The 22,250-nt window shown below is 46.0% G+C and overlaps 1 protein-coding gene and 1 pseudogene across 1 annotated transcript in view; both read right to left on the minus strand.

Moving 5' to 3' along the window:
* LOC124595947 (clavesin-1-like) overlaps nt 1–22,250 on the minus strand; it is a 220,311-nt gene that overhangs the window by 75,603 nt on the left and 122,458 nt on the right. The window contains exon 4 of the mRNA XM_047134869.1: nt 331–481. Within this exon, the coding sequence (XP_046990825.1) occupies nt 331–481 (151 nt within the window). The remainder of the gene's footprint in view (nt 1–330; nt 482–22,250) is intronic.
* LOC124597477 lies at nt 869–986 on the minus strand (annotated as a pseudogene).

Raw genomic sequence — 22,250 nt, forward strand, 5'->3', positions numbered from 1 at the left:
TTTTACAAGTCTGTCCAGCCTACGACGTCCGACATTTGTAGTGAGGGGCGGCCGCCCAACCACAGGACATCTGGACGTGGTTAAGTAATTACTACTACAACCTAGCCGAACATTTTTCGCACCTAGCGCCTCTCCTGCGGTCTGTCCCGTTCCGTTAACTCTTCTACGTGACCTCCCCGCCCGTTACTGTGTGTTTACATCAAGAGCGCATTGCAGCAGAGCGTGTTGTAGCTGCATCTCGCGGCTCGTGGCCAGCGAGGGAAAGTGTTCTGCCAGCTGCAGGCGATGGATGCAACCTTGCTCCGCTGGCGCCTGGGCTCAGCTGCTCACCTATGCGGTAGTACATGATGCGGCGGCCCGTCTGCTCGCGGTACGGCAACACGCCCAGCACGTCGTCCTCGCCGATGAAGTCCAGCTCCAGCAGCGACACGCCCTTCTGGATGTACGGGTTCTCCTCGATGAACTTGTAGTAGCTCACCAGCTGCAACAAAGTCAACCACTTGTCATCTACTAGAGCAGTGGTTCCCAACCTGAGGACACAATGAAATTTTCTGAGTGGTAAAAACTAAACGATTCGATTCTGCTTCGGTGACGAAATTAAATTATTTTCAAAAGATCATTGCTATTATTACAGTTTTGTAAGACTCTAATATGCGTTGTATATGAGCGCTCCGTCTTCAGGCCACAATTGGCCCTTCGGGACCATCCGACCGCCGTGTCATCCTCGGCTGAGGATGCGAATAGGAGGGGCGTGTGGTCAGCACATCGCTCTCCCGGTCGTTATGATGGTTTTCTTTGACCAGAGCCGCTACTATTCGGTCGAATAGCTCCTCAATTGGCATCACGAGGCTGAGTGCACCCCGAAAAATTGCAACAGCGCATGGAAGCCCGGATGGTCACCCATCCAAGTGCCGGCCACGCCCGACAGCGCTTAACTGCGGTGATCTGACGGGAACCGGTGTATCCACTGCGGCAAGGCCGTTGCCAATATGCGTTATGTAAGTTATCAGTAATTACTTTTCCTCAGTTGGCAGCGTTAATGCGATGGAGGTTACAGGTTTCTCACATAGTCCACCCACTACAGACATATGTCGTACTTTGTCCCGTACATCGTTGATGATAAAAGTAAAGAATACACGTAACAAATGCTAAATATCCCAAGAAAATGTATTCTCCATGTTGTAGACAGTACCTGCAGTAGTCCAGAAATTCCTTCATTACTCGCTTCGGAACAGATAAGTGAATTAATTGACAGCACGCCACTGCAGTAACTACATAAGGGCTACTATAGTGCTGTACAGAGGATGGTGAACACAGTGGTATTACTACTACTACTTCTACTACTACTATTAGTGGCTGTGGGCAGGAACAAAACATTAACAGCCTGAAATTGGAAATTTCTGGTAAGTCCCTATCTATGGGACCAAACTGCTGAGGTCATCGGTCCCTAGGCTTACACACTGCTTAATCTAACTCAAACTAACTTACGCTAAGGACAACACGTACACCCATGCCCGAGGGACGACTCGAACCTCCGACGGGGGAAGCCGCGCGAGCCGTGGCAAGGCGCCCTATGACCGCGCGGCTACCCGGCGCGGCATTAACAGCCTGAAGTCTTCCAATTTCTGCCAATTGAGAAGTAAGCAGTGCAGTAATCAAGTGATCTACGAGCAGTAAGTATAGTGCACACATTTTAACTCGGTTGATTTTAAATGGGACTGCAGTGTGCAGCTCAAGCAAGTATCGCAACGGAGAGCAAGAACGCAGGGGAAGTTGTTTTGTAACAAGTGTCTACCCTCACTGTGGATAATTACCTTTCCTATCTGAGAAAGCGCGACTGGTACGGTCGCAGGTTCGAATCCTGCCTCGGGCATGGATGTGTGTGATGTCCTTAGGTTAGTTAGGTTTAAGTAGTTCTAAGTTCTAGGGGACTGATGACCACAGATGTTAAGTCCCATAGTGCTCAGAGCCATTTGAACCATTTTATCTGAGAAGAAGTTGTGGGTAGCACTTGCGATGCACCATGGGTACCTTCGTCTTTCATTCTAACCCCCCCCCCCCCCTCCCTAACACACACACACACACACACACACACACACACACACACACACACAAACTAAGTATCATTCATCCTTCATCATTTTAAAAATAAATGTGTTCCAACACGAAAAATCTTTCATCCTACAGTTTAGTTAAGTGCTAAATTTGGTAATAATGTGGGAGAGGGGGGAGGGGTGCAACAGACCGCAGGAGGAGAGGGGCAGGGGGTACTATCTAATGTCTGGTTGCACTCAAGGGTAATGTGCTAAGAAAGGTTAGGAATCACTGTACGAGAGCGAGTAAGTGGACACACTAAATACACTGACGGGAAAACATAATTAATGTAGCGTAAAGAAATTTCGAGAATACGTTTGTCTAGGTAACACATGTAAGTGATTAACATTGCAAGATCACATTTTAATCGAAGCGCGAGATAAGCCATTGCAGATGTTATATGCTCTTCCATTAATAACTGGTGTAACCGAAGGAATGTTGAGTGCAAGGGTGAAACGTGCATGTATTGTGTTGCGCAGACGCCTGACGTCAGTTTGTGGAATGGAGTTCCATGCCTGTTGCAATTGGTCAGCCAATACAGGGACGGTTAATGGTGTTTGTGGAAGACGGAGTTGTCGTCCGGTGATGTCCCAACATGTGCTCGATTGGAGACAAATCTGGTAACAGAGCAGGCCAAACCAAAATGTCGATACACTGTAAGGCTTGTTGTACTACAACACCGGTAAGCGGACAAGCGTTATCCTGTTGGAGAACACTTGTAATGCTGTTCATGAATGACAGCACATGAGGTCGGATCACCAGACGGACATAAAGATTTGAAGTCAGGGCGCGTGGGATAGCCACGAGTGCTTCTGCTGTCATACGAAACCGTACCCCAGAGTGTAACTCCGGATGTGGGTACAGTGTGTCTAGCACACAGATAGGTTGGTTTCAGGCCCTTTACTGGCCTCCTGCTAACAAATACACGGCCATTACTGGCACAGAAGCAGAAGCACGTTTCATCAGAAAACACAAAAGACCTCCACCCTGCTCTCTAGTGAGCTTCACACCGCTGAAATCGCATATGGGGGTAGTTCGGGATAAGTGGATTGCACGCTACAGCGCTTCTAGATAGGAGTAGTCCTTAAAGTAACACATCTATAACAGTTTGTTGTGTCAAAGCAGTTCCAGCCGCTGCTCAGATTGGTGCATTCCTCCAATATCGCAGAAAGAACATCCACCTTCCTTTAGCCCTATTACACGACCTCTTTCAAACTCAGTGACCTGTTGATAACGGCATCTTTGTCGCCTGAAAGGCATTCTTGACTAATATCAACTCACCATGTCCAATCTCAAAGTTAACTAACGCTCACGAGCGTTACAGCGCGTGTTTAAAGTAAACCTGATTTGCATCCTCATACTGGCCCTACTAACGCCACTTTTATGCGACTGGCGCGGAATCTGTAAAGACATGTTTCAGATGTAGAAATACGCCTGCCAACTTTCGTCTGTCGAACAACTCCTCCTTGGTGCTACGATTTTTTTTTCCGCAGAGAGGGAAGAGAGGCGTGTCTCACTCAAATGTAAAATAGACTGCAGTGCTAAAATTTCACGATGGATTAAACCGGTATACCAAGCGTGAAGTCCAATCCGTACCACTACCAATAGCTGGCAAGAATCTCTCAGAGTGAGCTATGTGAACATTCATGAACGTCCAGCTAAAAACTTCGATAAACTTCGATCTGCCAATGTTGTTGCTTTCATGGCGCTGTTTTATTGTGAAGACTGAAGACTACTCTGTTACTACATTTCCACTCAGCCGTGTTTATTGTTTTGAATTATTTGTAATCCACTTCGAATCAACTATGGCATTATTTACATGAACTGAGCAATGTTACCGGTGTGATTCAGTACCGCAAGTATATCCTGCTAATACACCTCAGCGTCCTCTAGTAAGAGAACTCCTAGTTTTCAGGACAGAGATTCTGGATTACCTCAACGGAATATACTTCCTGAGCTGTATCATATAGATAACAACGTTCCAGTACCTGAAGTTAGAGGCGAATTTGCTTCGAAATCGAGTTCACATAAATCATAACAATAAATCATAACAAACACTTGGGTGGAAAAGTAGTAAGAAGATAATCTATGTCCTCTATAGAAAACTGAATTTGCAGTAAATTTCATCTGCATTCCTAGTTTCAAAGTGTCTCGTCTGCTTGTCTTGTATGATTACTGTGCTTTGGAGAGTTCTAGTGACAAATAAGAGCTTAGGCCCAGGTCGTTAGGAATGTTTCCCCGAGCCATTTGGTGACAGCATTACTAGCGTGTGTCCCGGATGCTTGTCTACCACACAGTTTTACTCTGTCACGAAATTCCATTTTAGTATGAAACCCACTCTAAAGCGAAAGAATCATTCTTGCAAAACTTGTTTTGCAAGAAATAATTTTTCCACCTGTGCTGCAAGTGTATCAGTCAAGGAAGTCTATCGACTTTATTACAGTTGAAGAACGCAGTTGCCACTGAGATGCCAGTGCATTAAGTGAAATCAGATATTACAGATCTCGGTGTACGCTCAGAACTATACGTTCTCATTGAACTCTACTTGACTTCAGTAGATGTAGTATCCACGAACAATTTTTTCCTCTTCGAAATTGGTGTTGCTTGGTTGGCTGCCGTAGGGAGGCGGAGGGAGAGGATTAACGATTTAAACAGCAGTCCCTCGTTCAGGGAATAGCAGTAGTATATCTGGAGTTGGTGACAACAACCAGGCCGGCCGGTGTGGCCGTGCGGTTCTAAGCGCGTCAGTTTGGAACCGCGTGACCGCTACGGTCGCAGGTTCGAATCCTGCCTCGGGCATGGATGTGTGTGATGTCCTTAGGTTAGTTAGGTTTAAGTAGTTCTAAGTTCTAGGGGACTGATGACCTCAGTATTTAAGTCCCATAGTGCTCAGAACCATTTGAACCATTTTTTGAGCAACAACCAGGAATATCATCGAAATATCATAGTACGCAGCAATGGTAAAGTCAAGTTGCCGAAAGCAGGTGAAATGTAATTAGAGATGAGAGAGCAAAAATAAGTGTTGGGCTGGTCTGCGAGAAACGCCCCCCCCCCTCCCCCCCCCCCCCCCCCCCCCCCCACTCAGTGCCTCAACTGCGGCGAAAGGCACCACTCCACGTCTGATGGCGACCGACTGGATGCAGTGGTAATAAAATAAAGTGCAGTCGCAGAAAGAGCTAAGCATCTGAAATTAAAACAGAGTAAAAGAGAAATCAGTCCGACTGGCGGAGGAGATAGGGTCGTTCCTAACATTAAAGGTAAGGAATCCGGAAGAACATGACTGGCGTCGAGAGCAAGGAGGAAGGGGCAGTCCAACATGATATGAGCTAATATCTTGTAATGCTCCGCTACGGCAACGTGACTCATTACTAAATATAGAACTATGGGTTAATCTGGTATGGCCGATAGGGTGGCGACATACGACGGTGGATTCCTTGCGGGAGGAATGGAAGGAGGGAGTGCCACGTAGCCCGTCTCCTTCTTTGCGAGTATTTTGTTAGAGGGAACAGTAGCGCATCAGATTTTCCATCTCCGTATCTGAGATGGAGGCCGTATCTGTAAAATGTTGGGCAAGAAATCTTTTCTCTAACCAAACGGTCGGCCAGTTCGTTCACGAGGATATCCACATAATTTGGAGGAAGGAGCTGGTGTCAAATTCACTCTGGGCTACCTTCAATAGCAAGCAGTAGCAACCAAAGATTCTTACAAAGAACGAGCCTCAATCATAAAATTACTGTTACGTCATGGAAGTAGCGAAGTCATGTCTCCGTGCCGGCCGGTGTGGCCGAGCGGTTCTAGGCGCTTCAGTCTGGAACAGCGCGATCGCTACGGTCGCAGGTTCGAATCCTGCCTCGGGCATGGAGGTGTGTGATGTCCTTAGGTTAGTTAGGTTTAAGTAGTTCTAAGTTCTAGGAGACTGATGACCTCAGCTGTTAAGTCTCATAGTGCTCAGAGCCATTTGAACCATGTCTCCGTATAGGTAACTGCTTGTACTTTTCGAACACTATCTGTTTTAGTCATAAAGCGAGTGTCAGTTAGGCTGTTAACTTAAAACATTTCCGTCATAATGGAACATATCGAAACAAAGTTGTCAAAAAGCCATAGCTGTAAAGTTTCGAGTATTTTCTGTGTGGTCGATGCTTTGACATGGGACACCCCAATGTTCGCAGTGGAAGTTACTTTACGAACAGTTTGTAAGCATACTGAATGTGAGGCGTAAATGACGTCACATTCAGCTTAATCCCCGTCATGTTAACATTTTTACATGGTAATGTGCCGGTACTGGGATCCGTCAACCTGACATCAACCTCGTTTCCAGATAATTTTGCAGAAAGTATCTTAAGGTCTAGAGCGTCTTCTCTACAAAACACCAGTACTGCAAAAGAAAACATTTTTAAAAATGACTTCTCTTGGTTGGAGTTCACAGTCATGTCGAATTTTTTTAAGTGCCATCATATTCGCCGTTGACCGTAGAAATTATTTATTTCATAATTGAAGTTTCGGCCTTTGGGACATTTTCAAGTGGTGCTGCGAAAGATTTTCCTTCAGCACATGTTAGACTTTAAAATCCTACGGTATGTATACATGTCATCGTCAAAAATAGGCCTCTTGTTTTCTATCTGGGAAGACTTAACAGGTTATACGCGCAGTTAAATTTATCGAATAATTAAAACAAACTCTAGCGGAGAGAAGATATTTAGTAAATGGCAGAACACCTAGTACTGTCGCTGATGACAGCAACCAGAGCGGAAGAAATCGTGATGTAACACGTGAAAGTAGAATGTACTCGTTCTCTCGCACTAATTCTCACAACTGCAGAAATAATTGGACGTTATCTTTCTTGAGCTTTTGACAGCCTAGTATGTAGAGAAGGTGAGAAATTCCTCTCAGTGAAAGCACTTTACTTTGGTGATGTCAGAAAGGCAGGCAGAAAACTGTGAACTACCAGATGAAACAACTTCACAACTTAAATGGCAAACTTTTCAATAGTCTGGAATTACATTTATGAGAAAATCAAGTTCGGTCTGCGAAAGAGGCAGACATGATTTGTGCTTCAGCTAGTTTTTCTCTTTGAGATACGTCAGAAAAGAGGACGCAGTGAAAAGACGACGACAGAAAGCGCTTTGAGCCCTGCCTTGCGAGCCTTGAAGCGCTGCATGCCTGACATCAGCAAGGAAGAAGCTAATTAGCCTAGCCTTATTCTTTGTAAGTATTCTGCTGTCATTTTCATTGTCGCCTTCGTGCTGGGGAATACCATTTCTTACTTTTAGTGTTCATGATGGATGAATTATTACGCCAAAGAAAAGAATGGGCTGATGGGCGGAAAGGTGGGATTTGGAAGACTGCTATATTTAACTGCAAACGATGTGAAAACTCTCAATCACGTTACCTGGTATTACCGGACTTGTGAGCTCTTCGTATTATTTACTGAAGCAGATATGCTCCATCATACGTCAGTTTCACGTACCCTACTGCTCTACAGTTATGTAATACGCTACTTACATTTATTCAGTAACTCATGTGTGGCGTAATAGTTGTCAAGGTGAAACAACTGTAAACTGTAAACAATCACTTTGTTACTGCTTTCAGTTGCCCTGGGTAGACCTCAATTGTATTGTCGAGAATGTTTGTGGTCTGATTAAGACACTGGATTCTTATTCGGGACGGCATTTAAAATCCCTGTTGGACCATCCTTATTTCTGTTTTCCGTGATTTCCCTAAATCGCCCGATGCTAATGCCGGGATGGTTCCTTTGACGGAGCACGGTCGGTTTACGTCATAATCCTTCTCCAGTGTGTGCTTGCACTGTCCTTAATGACTTTCGTCGACGGGACGTTAAACCATCTTTTTTTTCTAATATACGTATAGTTCAGCAAAATACTGGTGTGAGACCGTAGTCAAGATTATATACTGCTTAAATGCGAACTATATGTAGCCTACACATGCGAATCCAAACGGTGTTAATTATTGTGTTTACTAATTTATCGATTTTACTGGTTTTTGAGCTGTGGATTATTTTAAGAAATACAACACCAGCCACATTTTTATACATTTTTTTTGCAAGAGGTGTTTCGAGCTTTCACCCATCTTCAGTGACGTAATACATAATTAATCTTCAATTGGTACATCGCTAAAACAGATTTCTATTCTGCTTGTTGTTCTAATTTTTCGCACTTGCAATGGTGGCATGAACAGAATATTTTTGAGTATTATTACGAAACATAGCGGTATCAGTAAAGTTGCAGATTAATAAGTAATACATTTCTCTTTCCTCCAGTTCGATTAAATACCTCGTCATTTGTTATTCGATCTACCAATCCATTCTCCGCATTCTTCTCTAGTATCACATTTCCAAAGCTTCAGTTCTCTTGCTGTCTGACTGCTTATCGTCTACGTTTCGTTTCCGCCTATGGCTTGACTCCATAAAAAAGCCTTAAAAATATATTCTGACACTTCAGATTTTACTAGACGTTAACAAAGTCCTGCTTTTCAGAAGCACATTCTTCTTATTGCTAGTCTGCGTTTTGTATGCGCTCTACTTCGGCCATCACCAGTTATTTTGCTATCCAAATAGCAAAACTTATCTACTTTTATTGTTTCATTTTCAGATTTAATTCCCTCAGAACCGTGTGATTGAATTCGATAACTTTTCTTTAACCTTGTATTATTCTGTTCGCCTTTATTTTATAACATCTTTTCAGGAGATTGCCCCTTCTGTTCAACTGCTCTTCCAATTTTTTGCCATCTATGTTAGAACTACAATGCCATCGTCAATTCTTGAAGTTTTTATTATTTACCCCTGTACTTCAATTCACTTTCCAAATCTATTGTTGTTTTCCTTTACTGTTTGCGCAATGTACAGATAGAGAAACATTGGAGATAGGTTGCAACCATGTCTCACTCATCTCAAGCAAAGCTCCCTTCCATGTCCTACGTATCTTGGAACCGCTGTCAGGTTTCTGCACAAGTTGTACGTAACCTCTCGCTCTTTACATTCCACGCCTTGCACCTTCAGAATTTCAGAACGTTCTTTAAATCCACAGTTGCCATAAACTTGGATTTGTCTTTCTTCATTTTGATGATGGTGATTTGAGGGGCACTAAACATCACGGTCATCAGCGCCCTTATGAAAAGTCAGCATGCCAATCTCTTGGGTGGGGATGAAGGCTGTCCCCACATGCGGAGCAGTGAGTAATTTTTTAAGATCTGCCTCCCTCTTCCAGCAATTCAGGGATGAGGCTTGACAGTTCACAATATTTCACCACTCTTTTAACACTGGAATTAGTATCGGTGAGGATGGTGGGCAGATCTCCGTAGAGACTGAGGTCTCCCCTAATATTATTATATAGGACACACATTGCCAAAACTTTCCGAACTGAAAGTGGCACACCACAAACTTCGTAGAGTGGGGTATCCTCCCGCCCATGTGTCAGAGGGCTATGTACGATGCGCAGCCTGATGAGCAGAACCTCCCTCCAGTGGAGAGGCTGACATGAAGTTCTCTATGCCTGTGTGGTCGGTTTAATCTACCACAGTGTTTTCTGTCTCCTGCAACCATTCTTCCTTCATTGTGTCTGCTAAGGTAAGCAGTACGGTCAGTATTCCCTCATGTGTTCCTACTTTCCTCCGGAACCCAAACTCATTTTCCCCGCGATCACCTTCTACCAAATTTTCCATTCTTCTGTTTAGTGCAAATGCATATGTTTTGTCACTGAAGCGTTATACGAATATAATTTCAGAGAAGTTATCAGTAGACGACATTATAAAAAATAAGCTGACTTACTGATTTTTTTGTCTCAACAGTAGCGATTAATATGAAGGCAAAAATAGTTGCAATAGTTACCATCTGCAGCTGGTACTGCCCTTATAGGTAAATCTTCTAGCACTGTCTGTAGAATATCTTGCAGTTCTGACGTGTCCATTCTAAACGTACTTGCCATTGTCAACCCTGTCCACTGTACATCGTGACAATTCGGAATCGCACATAAAGCAGGTAAATAGGGTGATAACGTTCTACTGCACCGTATGCGAGATGCGTCGACTAGCAGTATGTATTGTAGCGTACGGCTTGATAATGTCACTCTAATGCATCGTCGTAAGATCTCTACTGTCCTCTGCAAAACCTCAAGCATGGCTGTTGTCTCCTAGGTGGGTCTGTGTTGTTACTATTACTACTTCAGACAATTATTAGTATTTAGTTTCACATAAGGTTTGTTCAAGATTAGAATCGCATGCTACTAAACAATTGATGTAAACCAATATTTTCTGTATTTGTGGTGGCTGGCTCTGGCTCTGAGCACTATGGGACTTAACTACTGAGGTCATCAGTCCCCTACAACCTAGAATTACTTAAACCTAACTAACCTAAGGACATCACACACATCCATGCCCGAGGCAGGACTCGAACCTGCGACCGCAGCGGTCGCGCGGTTCCAGACTGTAGCGACCAGAACCGCACGGCCACACCGGCCGGCTGTATTTGTGGTAATTATTTTTACTCAGTCTAGGCAGTGAATAAGACTAAGCTCACCCACTCAGCCATCAGCGTTCCCAGGTGGAAGACTAATGTGTAGCGCTACAGTATTTTGTTGCTTCCCCGAGTCAGACGGTAGCAGTCTTAACTGGGCACTTACAGAACTAACGACCGCAGTGTAAACAATGCGGAAGTCATTGCGTCGGTGGCTCAGAGAACTATCTGCGGTCGAGACACCGGCCCTAGTCACTGCTTTTCTCGTTGTTTTGTATCTGTAATTTCCGTTCACTTCAGAGACAGCTGAAAGTTGAAAGTGTGGAAGATGGTAGTGGGCGAGAAGAAATGCACAAGCTGTTTGCGTGGTTGCGGTAGAAATAGAGAATCGTCGTTCAAGTGTACAAACATTTTCTAGTTTAGTGCATAAATTTCACTGCTACTGACTTCTATGTGTTATGATTTCACATGCCAAGAAAGTGAAGAGCTAGACGGAAATTTCTGTTTGCCTGCTGCAGCTATAAAGTATAAACTTCATCGCATATGGAAAACATGGTTCATATAACAATTATATAATTTAGACTGGAAACATCTGGTTAAACCGAAAGAACATACAGAGTGGTTATAATTAAGCTTACGCTACTTGAGAGGGCCCCCATGAAAAACGAGTGATAGTATGTCAACGACACTTTGTGGAAATATTTGTAAGAACATGCGGAATAGAAATAACGAATAAACCACTGAAAGAAATATTTTAATTTCCGCATGAGAGGATAACATTGTGTAACTGTGCATCATAATTACCTTGGACCTGGCGGCTTGCTTCTCTACACCAGCATCGCCTACCATAATGTTCTCCATACGCAAGTCTGCGCGGCACTCAAACGACGGTGTGGTCAAAAGTATCCGGACACTGGCTGAACATGACTTACAAGTTCACGGCGCCCTCCATCGGTAATTCTGTAATTCAATATGGTGCTGGCCCACCCTTAGCCTTCATGACAGCTTCCACTCTCGTAGGCATACGTTCGATCAGGTGCTGGAAGGTTTCTTGGGGAATGGCAGCCATTCTTCACGGACTGCTGCACTGAGGTATCGATGTCGGTCGGTGAGGCCTGGCACGAAGTAGGCGTTCCAAAACATCCCACAGGTGTTCTATAGGATTCAAGTCAGGACTCTGTGCAGGCCAGTCCATTACAGGGATGTTATTGTCATGTAACCATTCCGTCACAGGCCATGCATTATGAATAGCTGCTCGAGCGTGTTGAAAGATGCAGTCGCATCCCCGAATTCCTCTTCAATAGTGGGAAGCAAGAGGGTGCTTGAAACAACAATGTAGGCCTGTGCTGTGATAGTGCCACGCAAAACAACAAGAGGTGCAAGCCCCCTCCATGAAAAACACGACCATACCATAACACCACCGCCTCAGAATTTTACTATTGGCACTACACACACTGGCAGATGACGTTCACCGGGCATTCGCCATACCCACACCCTGCCATCGGATTGTCACATCAGACTGCCGCGTTGTGTACTGTGATTCGTTACTCCACACAACGTTTTTTCACTGTTCAATCGTCCAATGTTAACGCTCCTTACACCATGCGAGGCGTCGTTTGGCATTTAACGGCGTGATGTGTGGCTTACGAGCAGCTGCTCGATCATGAAATCGAAGTTTTCTCACCCCCCACCTAACTGTCTTAGTACTTGCAATGAATTCAGATGCAGTTTGGAATTCCTGTGTGATGCTCTGGATAGATGTCTGCCATTACGACCTCCTTCAACTGTGGGGGGTCTCTGTCAATCGGCAGACGAGGTCGGCCTGTACGGTTTTGTGCTGTAGGTGTCCCTTCATGTTTCCACCTCACTATCACATCGGAAACAGTGGACCCAGGAATGTCTAGGGGTGTGGAAATCTCGCGTACAGACGTATGACAAGTGACACCCAATCATCTGACCACGTTCGAAGTCCGTGAGTCCCGCGGAGCGCCCCATTCTGCTCTCTCACGATGTCTAGTGACTACTGAGGTCGCTGATATGGAGTACGTGGCAGTAGGTGGCAGCACAATGCACCTAATATGAAAAACCTATGTTTTTGGGGTTGCCCCGATACTTTTGATCTCATAGTGTATGTGCGATGCTCCTGGGTAAACCATTTGTTAAACGTGAAATTTAAAATTTCAGCTTTTCTTTTGCTGTCTTCTATTGCCGCACCAGACTGATCAACGAGTGAATGGATAGAAGCTTTCGAAGCACATAGTGATTTTACGTGTGATCAGAATTTTCTCGAACTCTCGGCAAGATCTTTCGGGAAAGTATGACTGGAAGCAGTTGTATTCTTCGCCTGTGATGACATCATCATCACTAACCGCTGTCTCTAAACTGACACCATCGATAAGGTCGCCGCGCGGGATTAGCCGAGCGGTCTGGGACGCTGCAGTCATGGACTGTGCGGCTGGTCTCGGCGGGGGTTCGAGTCCTCCCTCGGACATGGGTGTGTGTGTTTGTCCTTAGGATAATTTAGGTTAAGTAGTGTGAAAGCTTAGGGACTGATGACCTTAGCAGTTAAGTTCCATAAGATTTCACACACATTTGAACATTTTTTTGATAAGGTCGAGCCTGTTCGTAAATATAAAGTGTAAAATATTTCCATGGCTTCTGGGTTGTCTAACGACCTGTTCAAGGTCGTTTTCGCAAAACGTGTTCAAAATTACTTCACCAGACTCCCCGTACCACCTGTTGTGAATCCATAGGCGTCGTCGTCTGTACTCGACAGACTGAAATCGGCTCCAACTAATATGCACGATATGGGTAGCTGTTGTGGCGGAATGGGTTGGACGGTAGAAACGTTTAATAATTAACTTGAGTTCACCTAGGCCTGCTAGTCGTGTCGAGGTCCTTCAGTCAGATTCGGTTCCGACCTTGATAGACAATATTTTTGTCGATAGCAATGAAGGTTCCACCTCATATGCCGTCTAACGGCCTGACTAGCCAGCAGAAGTAGCACCCGAAGACTCTTAGAAGGAAAATAGCACCGGAGCTGTCATCATAAAACCTGAGGAGTTCCCTGAAGGGAAGCAACCTGGCTGTCAAGGGCGACTGCTTGAGTGACGTTGCGCGAGACGTACTGCCCTACTCTGCGTAACACGAGCTTATGTTGGCTTGCTGAACATACAGGGTGAACATGAATTTCATGACTTGCTCGGAGATATTTTATGATTAAAAATCTTATACATGGCTGCGAATCAGCAACTGTGCAAATCTGAAGAGACTGAAAAATCAGCCAACCAGTTGCAAAACAGAAAATAAGCCAGTTTGAATATACACAGTATGCGGCGTGTGTCTTGTTTGGAATCGAACTTTTTCGACTCACTCACGGTACTTGCGGCTGCCAACAACAATATTCATTTTACTCTTCATCCTCAACCTGATCTTTAGTACAGTTTGTTTCTTTGTGGGGTATATGTCCCCGGCAGTATCAGCTGTCCGTTAACACTGATGCTCAGCAGTATGGATACATTTACAGATGAACATTTGGCCGGTAGGGATCTCATGCATGGGTTCTACATCTACATCTACATCAATACTCCGCAAGCCACCTGACGGTGTGTGGCGGAGGATACCTTGAGTACCTCTATCGGTTCTCCCTTCTATTCCAGTCTCGTATTGTTCGTGGAAAGAAAGATTGTCGGTATGCCTCTGATCTCCCTGATTTTATCCTCATGGTCTCCTCGCGAGATATACGTAGGAGGGAGCAATATACTGCTTGACTCTTCGGTGAAGGTATGTCCTAGAAACTTCAACAAAAGCCCGTACCGAGCTACTGAGCGTCTCTACTGCAGAGTCTTCCACTGGAGTTTATCTATCATCTCCGTAACGCTTTCGCGATCACTAAATGATCCTGTAACGAAGCGCGCTGCTCTCCGTTGGATCTTCTCTATCTCTTCTATCAACCATATCTGGTACGGATCCCACACTGCTGAGCAGTATTCAAGCAGTGGGCGAACAAGCGTACTGTAACCTACTTCCTTTGTTTTCGGATTGCATTTCCTTAGGGTTCTTCCAATGAATCAGTCTGGCATCTGCTTTACCGACGATCAACTTTATATGATCATTCCATTTTAAATCACTCCTAATGCATACTCCCAGATAATTTATGGAATTAACTGCTTCCAGTTGCTGACCTGCTATATTGTAGCTGTATGATATGGGATTTTTCTATGTATTCGCAGCACATTACACTTGTCTAGATTGAGATTCACTTGCCATTCCTTGCACCATGAGTCAATTCGCTGCAGATCCTCCTGCATTTCAGTACGATTTTCCATTGTTACAACCACTCCCCTGCGGCACACCTGAAATCACTCTCACTTCGGAAGCCTTCTCTCCATTGAGAATGTCATGCTGCTTTCTGTTATCTAGGAACTCTTCAATCCAATCACACAATTGGTCTGATAGTCCATGTGCTCTTACTTTGTTCATTAAACGACTGTGGGGAACTGTATCGAACGCCTTGCGGAAGTCAAGAAACACGGCATCTACCTGTGAACCCGTGTCTATGGCCCTCTGAGTCTCGTGGACGAATTGCGCGAGCTGGGTTTCACCCGATCGTCTTTTTCGAAACCCATGCTGATTCCTACAGAGTAGATTTGTAGTCTCCAGAAAAGTCATTATACTCGAACATAATACGTGTTCCAAAATTCTACAACTGATCGACGTTAGAGATATAGGTCTATAGTTCTGCACATCTGTTCGACGTCCCTTCTTGAAAACGGGGATGACCTGTGCCATTTTCCAATCCTTTGGAACGCTACGCTCTTCTAGAGACCTACGGTACACCGCTGCAAGAAGGGGGCAAGTTCCTTCGCGTACTCTGTGTAAAATCGAACTGGTATCCCATCAGGTCCAGCGGCCTTTCCTCTTTTGAGCGATTTTAATTGTTTTCCATCCCTCTGTCATCTATTTCGATATCTACCATTTCGTCATCTGTGCGACAATCTAGAGAAGGAACTACAGTGCCGTCTTCCTCTGTGAAACAGCTTTGGAAAAAGGCATTTAGTATTTCGACCTTTAGTCTGTCATCTCTGTTTCAGTACCATTTTGGTCACAGAGTGTCTGGACATTTTGTTTTGATCCACCTACCGCTTTGACATAAGACGAAAATTTCTTACGATTTTCTGCCAAGTCAGTAGATAGAACTTTGTTTTCAAGTTCACTGAACGCCTCTCGCGTAGCCCTCACTGAATGCAGTGATAGAGGCAGAACGACGGTAACGTATCTATATCTTGATGTTATGACTACTCTGCAATTCACAATTAAATGCCGGGCAAAGGCTTCTTCGAACCACCTGCAAGCTATTGATCTATTGTTCAACTTTCGAAAAGTGTGTCGGAAAACGGAACGCTTAAGTCTTTCCATGTAAGCTCTGATTTCTCGTATTTTATTATAATGATCGTTTCTTGCTATGTAGAACGGTGCCAACGAAGTATTTTCGCATTCTGAGGAGAACGTTGTGACTGAAATTTCCTGAGAATATCCTAACGCAACGGAAAAGACTTTCGTTTTATGAGTGCCGCCTAATTTCACTTATCATATGGGTGGCACACTCACTCCTGTTTCGCGATAATACAAAACGAACTGCACTTCTTCGAACATTTTCGATGTCCTCTGTCAATCCCGTCTGGTAAAAATCCCATACAGCACAGCAATACGCTGGAAGAGGACGGAAAAGCGTAGTGTAGGCAGTCTCTTTAGTAGATCTGTTGCGCTTTGTTCTGCAAACGAAACTTCGTCTTTGATTTGCCTTCCCCACAACATCGTTCCCTTTTAAGTTCTTCACAATTATAATCCCTTTGGTGAAAATTTCGGAAAACCGTGTCTAGTAATTCTTCTTTAGCGGCACTGCCTTTAGTAACATTACCATTGCTACCACGCAGTGAAGGTATTGTTTGTGTCTTTCTGTTGGTGAACTTATACAAACGACCAGAACCGCTTTGGATTTTCTGCCTGATTTAGAGACATCTGATCTGTTTCCGCAGTGACTGCAACCACACCAAAGTACTGTAAAGTTTCTTTCGTCCGTACTTGGGAGCTCGCGTAGCGCCGTGCGGAAACACACTCGCGGCCACGGCTAGAATCCACGCACTCTTGGCGATGTGCGTCGCATGAGCAAAATTTAACGTACTGCTCCGTGGAGTTAATGGGAGAAGATTACTGGTGGACCCGGCTTAATCGTCTGCACCATTACACCACACAAGCAGTTTTAAATGGGGTCGCGACTCTTGCTTTGTCCCGAGAGACAGGGTTAAACTTCTCGTTACTTCGAAGTTAATAATTAGAGGGCCTGTAGCACTCTAGCCACTTTTGGAAAGATACCGAGATAGGACAAACTGACTGGATCATTTACACCGTTAACAGTTCACACATCACCGTAAACTGAGAACAGCACAACAGGAACGCAGTTCAGAGTTAGTAGGGAAACAACCATATAGAAACAGCACTTCCATGGATTGTGACCGGAGCTTACGTGACTGGCTTACAGGTCGAGTAACTTCCCGAGACGGCTGCTGTGTTACAGTATCTTTGGCAAAGGAACTAAGAGGTGCATTCAAATTGTAACATCTTCGACTTTCCTTTTCAGGAGTCGAAACAGAAACTGGTTGTTTTGAAAAGAGATACGAGCTGGTTGTAAATGTGTGGCAGAGATGGCAGCACTGTACGACACAGAGGTCTCTGGCGGCAGCTGCGAGATTTTTTTTCTTTTTTCTTTATTGATTTTCAATCCCCCCCCCCCCCCCCCGCCCCGAAGGGGGCGGGGTGGCAGCAGCTTAGTACGCTGCTCTACAGCCTACAGAAGAAGAAAGAAACAAGAAAAACAGGCGATAAAATGGTGACTTGAAGTGTAAAATGGCGTAAAAATGCGAAAAGTTAAAACAGAAAGCAAAAGGGGTTGGCAATGTTGATGACATACACAGGAATCAGACAAGTAACATAGTAGACACACAATTAAAAAACATGGCGACAGTCTGGTTGCTGTTCGCAAGAGGTAAAAAATCACACCCAGCGACAGTATGATGGCTGTTCGCTACACTTCCCAAAAGACACAACAAAGAACACTCACTGTAAAACACTGCACAAAAATGGCGGCACAAATATGACACTCCCGAGCCAAAGGCAGATGGGGGGGGGGGGGGACCTGGAGGAGGGGAAAAACAAGGAGGGAGGAGAGGAAAAAACGAAAATGGGGGGGAACCAAGAAGGGAGAGGACTCATAAAGAGGGGGAGGGGCAGGGCAGACGCGAGAGGGAATGAGAAGAGGCAGAGGAGGGAAATGCAAAAAGGACTCGAGGGAGAGAAGGGGGCAGAGAGAGGGGAGTTGGGAAAAAAGAGGAGGGAAGGGGGGGGGGGGGAGAGGGAGCCTGGGAAAAGGACAGAGGAAAGGAGGGGGAGTGAGGATCAGAGTTGATAGGAGGGATAAATGGAGGGAGAGAGGGCATCATCCGGGAGGGGGAGTTGATGGAAGCCACCTTGGGAAAGGAGATGAAGGGTGTGGAGATGGAGGGCATGGGGGACATAACAGTGAAGACGTGGCACGGGGTGGGGATGGGAGAGGAGAGGAGCAACCAGGGGGTGAGGGGGATCAAGGCGGCGGGAGGTGTAGAAGATGCAGATATGTTTGAGGAATAGGAGCAGATGGGGGAAAGGAATGAGGTCATAGAGGATCCGCGTGGGGGACGGGAGGCGTATACAGAAGGCGAGGCGGAGTGCATGATGCTCAAGGATCTGGAGGGACTTATAGAATTTGGGGGGGGGGGGCAGATATCCAGGCGGGACTGGCATAACAGAGGATGGGACGGATTAAGGATTTGTAGGTGTGGAGGGTGGTAGAGGGGTGCAACCCCCATGTCCAGCCAGAGAGGAGTTTGAAGAGTCGGAGGTGGTTGTGGGCTTTGGATTGGATGGAGCGGAGATGAGGGATCCAGGTGAGGTGACGGTCAATGGCGAGGCCAAGCTAGGTGAGGGTGGGGGTGAGGCGAACAGGACGGGCGCAGACAGTAAGGGAGAAATCCAGGAGCCGGAAGGAGCGAGTGGTACGACCTACGATGATTGCCTGGGTCTTGGAAGGATTGATTTTCTGGAGCCACTGGTTACACCATGCAGCAAAGAGGTCAAGGTGATTCTGGAGAAGGCGTTGGGACCGTTGGAGGGTAGGAGCGAGGGCGAGGAATGCGGTGTCATCAGCATATTGCAAGACGTGTACTGGAGAGGGGGGGGGGAGGGGTTGGGGCATATCTGCCGTATACGGAGGTAGAAGAGAGGGGAGAGGACAGAGCCCTGGGGCACACCTGCAGAGGGGTAGAAGGTGTGGGAATTGGCATTGTGGACAGTAACATAGCAGGGGCGGTGGGACAGGAAGGAGGCCATCAGACGGATGTAGTTGATAGGAAGGCGTAGGTTTGGAGTTTAAACAGGAGAACGGGATGCCAGACACGGTCGTAGGCCTTTTCGAGGTCAAGGGAGACAAAAATGGCGGAGCGACGGGAGTTAAGCTGGAGGGAGAGGAGATGAGTGAGGCGGAGGAGTTGGTCATCGGCAGAGAAGGAAGGTCGAAAGCCACATTGGGTGTTGAGGAGGAGGTGGTTTTGGCGGAGGTGGTGATGGATGCGCCAGGAAAGAATGGATTCCAAGAGCTTGGGCAGCGGCGAGAATAAGAACTGTTTCTTTATACCTAAATAGTGACATTTTAGTTACAAGAACAGTGGATAATCCATGGTTTTCTCCGTTTGCATGGTGTGCCACTGACTGAAATTCGTAAATGAGAGATGTAGTGACGGAGTCATGGATACGTCTGATGTGGGCTTACATTCGTGGGTGCAACAGTTTAAAAAAGGGAGCACGTCGCGTGAGAACAAACCAAAACAATCTTGGCTTCGCACGAACCGATCTGACGTCGAGATAGAGCGAATGGAGAAAGTTGTTCTTGAAGATTGCCGAATGAGTGTGGAACACGTCGCTCCCCACGAGAACAGCACAACAGGAACACAGTTCAGAGTCAATAGGGAAAGAACCATATAGAAACAGTACGCTCATTTGGGCACGAAAACAAATGGAATTTATTGGCCTGAATTAACCCGTCACGTTTAGCGTATTAACACCTCCTTCAGCTTGCTAGTGGCTTCACACACTGCTCTAATCTGTGTATCCTTTACTGAAGAGGTACTAGCTCACTATACCACAACGCTTTCCGTGAAAGACGATTAAGTACCTAAGCACAGTTCTCCTCCCGCCCCGCGAAAACGCTTCGTGTTCTCTTTCTGCTGTACTGCAGCAAGTAACCCGGTTATTCACGAAGGATCAGCTACTCTAGCCTTCAGGAATTCACTACGAGAACACCAGCTCCGCCACCAAGGGCACACCACCCTGTTTCCACACCCTACGAGGGCTACTAACCGACTTCTCGATCTCATGAGCTCCAAGCAGAACGGCGTCTTTTCACTGGCCATTTGCTACTACCGCTAATAGTGCTTGTGTATCATGCGGCTTCCTGGTAGCACTTAATACGAGGTGCGTTCAAGTTATAACACCTCCAATATTTTTCTCACGTGCTAATCACATGAAAACAAACTTGGGTCACTTCTGTACCTAATCCCCCTCCAGCCGTACAGATCTTTCACAACGTAGAAGTCGTGATTCCCTCATCGCTGCGAACGCTTTTTAGTAGTCTGGTTTGACCACTGGAAAATCGCTGACACAATAGTATGGGAAGGGAGACTGCCTTTCATTGTTGGAGACAGCCAAAAGTCGCTGGGAGCCAGATCAGGTGAGTAGGAAGCATGAGAAACCTTTTCAAAGCTGTTGTCACGAAGAAACTGCAACGTTCCACCTGGAGGACACTTCGTATCTTCAGGTATCCCCACAGGATTACGTGCACAGATATCACGGAAATGTCAGCGCTGGGAGCGATGTGTTCCACACTCATTCGGCAATCTTCAAGAACAACTTTCTCCACTCGCTCTATCTCGTCGTCAGACCGGTTGTGCGAAGCCAAGATTGTCTTGGTTTGTTCTCACACGACGTGCTGCCTTTCTTAAACTGTTGCATCCACGAATGTAGGCCTACATCAGACGTACCCATGACTCCGTCACTACATCTCTCATTTACGAATTTCAATCAGTGTCACACCACGCAAACGGAGAAAAGCATGGATTATCCACTGTTCTTGTAACTAAAATGTCACTATTTTAGGTGTAAAGAAACAGTTCTTACTCTCGCCGCTGCCGCGAGATATCTCTGTGTTGTGTAGTGCTGTCACCTCTGCCACGCATTTACAACGAGCGCATATCTGTTTTCAAAACAACGAGTTTCTGTTTCGAGTTCTGGAAACAAAAGTCGAAGATGTTACACTCTGAATGCACCTCTTAGTTCCAGAATGAAATTTTCCCTCTGCAGCGGAGTGTGCGCTGATATGAAACTGCCTGGCAGATTGAAACTGTGAGCCGGACCGAGACTCGAACTCGGGACCTTTGCCTTTCGCGGGCAAGTGCTCTACCAACTGAGCTACCCAAGCACGACTCACGCGCCGTCCTCACAGCTTTAATTCCGCCAGTATCTCGCCTCCTACCTTCCAAACTTCGCGAAGTTCTCCTGCGAAACTTCCAGGTTCAAATGGTTCAAATGGCTCTGAGCACTATGGAACTTAACATCTATGGTCATCAGTCCCCTAGAACTTAGAACTAGTTAAACCTAACTAACCCAAGGACAGCGCACAACACCCAGTCATCACGAGGCACAGAAAATTCCTGACCCCGCCGGGAATCGAACCCGGGAACCCGGGCGCGGGAAGCGAGAACGCTACCGCACGACCACGAGCTGCGGACGAAACTTGCAGGAGTAACACTACTGGAAGAAAGGATATTGCGGAGACATGGCTTAGCCACAGCCTGGGGGATGTTTCCAGAATGAGATTTTCACTCTGCAGCGGAGTGTGCGCTGATATGAAACTTCCTGGCAGATTAAAACTGTGTGCCCGACCGAGACTCGAACTCGGGACCTTCGCCTTTCCCGGACAAGTGCTCTACCATCTGAGCTACCGAAGCACGACTCACGGCCGGTACTGACAGCTTTACTTCTGCCAGTACCTCGTCTCCTACCTCCCAAACTTTACAGAAGCTCTCCTGCGAACCTTGCAGAACTAGCACTCCTGAAAGAAAGGATATTGCGGAGACATGGCTTAGCCACAGCCTGGGGGATGTTTCCAGAATGAGATTTTCACTCTGCAGCGGAATGTGCGCTGATATGAAACTTCCTGGCAGATTAAAACTGTGTGCCGGACCGAGACTAACTTTTGTGAAGTTTGGAAGGTAGGAGACGAGGTACTGGCGGAAGTAAAGCTGTGAGGACGGGTCGTGAGTCGTGCTTGGGTAGCTCAGTTGGTAGAGCACTTGCCGGCGAAAGGCAAAGGGCCCGAGTTCGACTCTCGGCCCGGCACACAGTTTTAATCTGCCAGGAAGTTGGCCTACAGCCACAGGAAGAGCACAAAGGTACGGCCAGAAAATATTTACAGAGCTTTTGTATCTGAGAGTTGTCACAGTATTTTGTCTTTTGCGTTTGTACGTATTTTTGATTGCACGTAACAGACCTTTTTGCGTTTGTGAAGATAGTTTCACAAAAACAAAGGGAAAATCGAATG

The sequence above is a fragment of the Schistocerca americana genome, chromosome 2, assembly GCF_021461395.2.
Source record: "Schistocerca americana isolate TAMUIC-IGC-003095 chromosome 2, iqSchAmer2.1, whole genome shotgun sequence".
In the NCBI taxonomy this organism is placed as follows: Eukaryota; Metazoa; Arthropoda; class Insecta; order Orthoptera; family Acrididae; genus Schistocerca; species Schistocerca americana.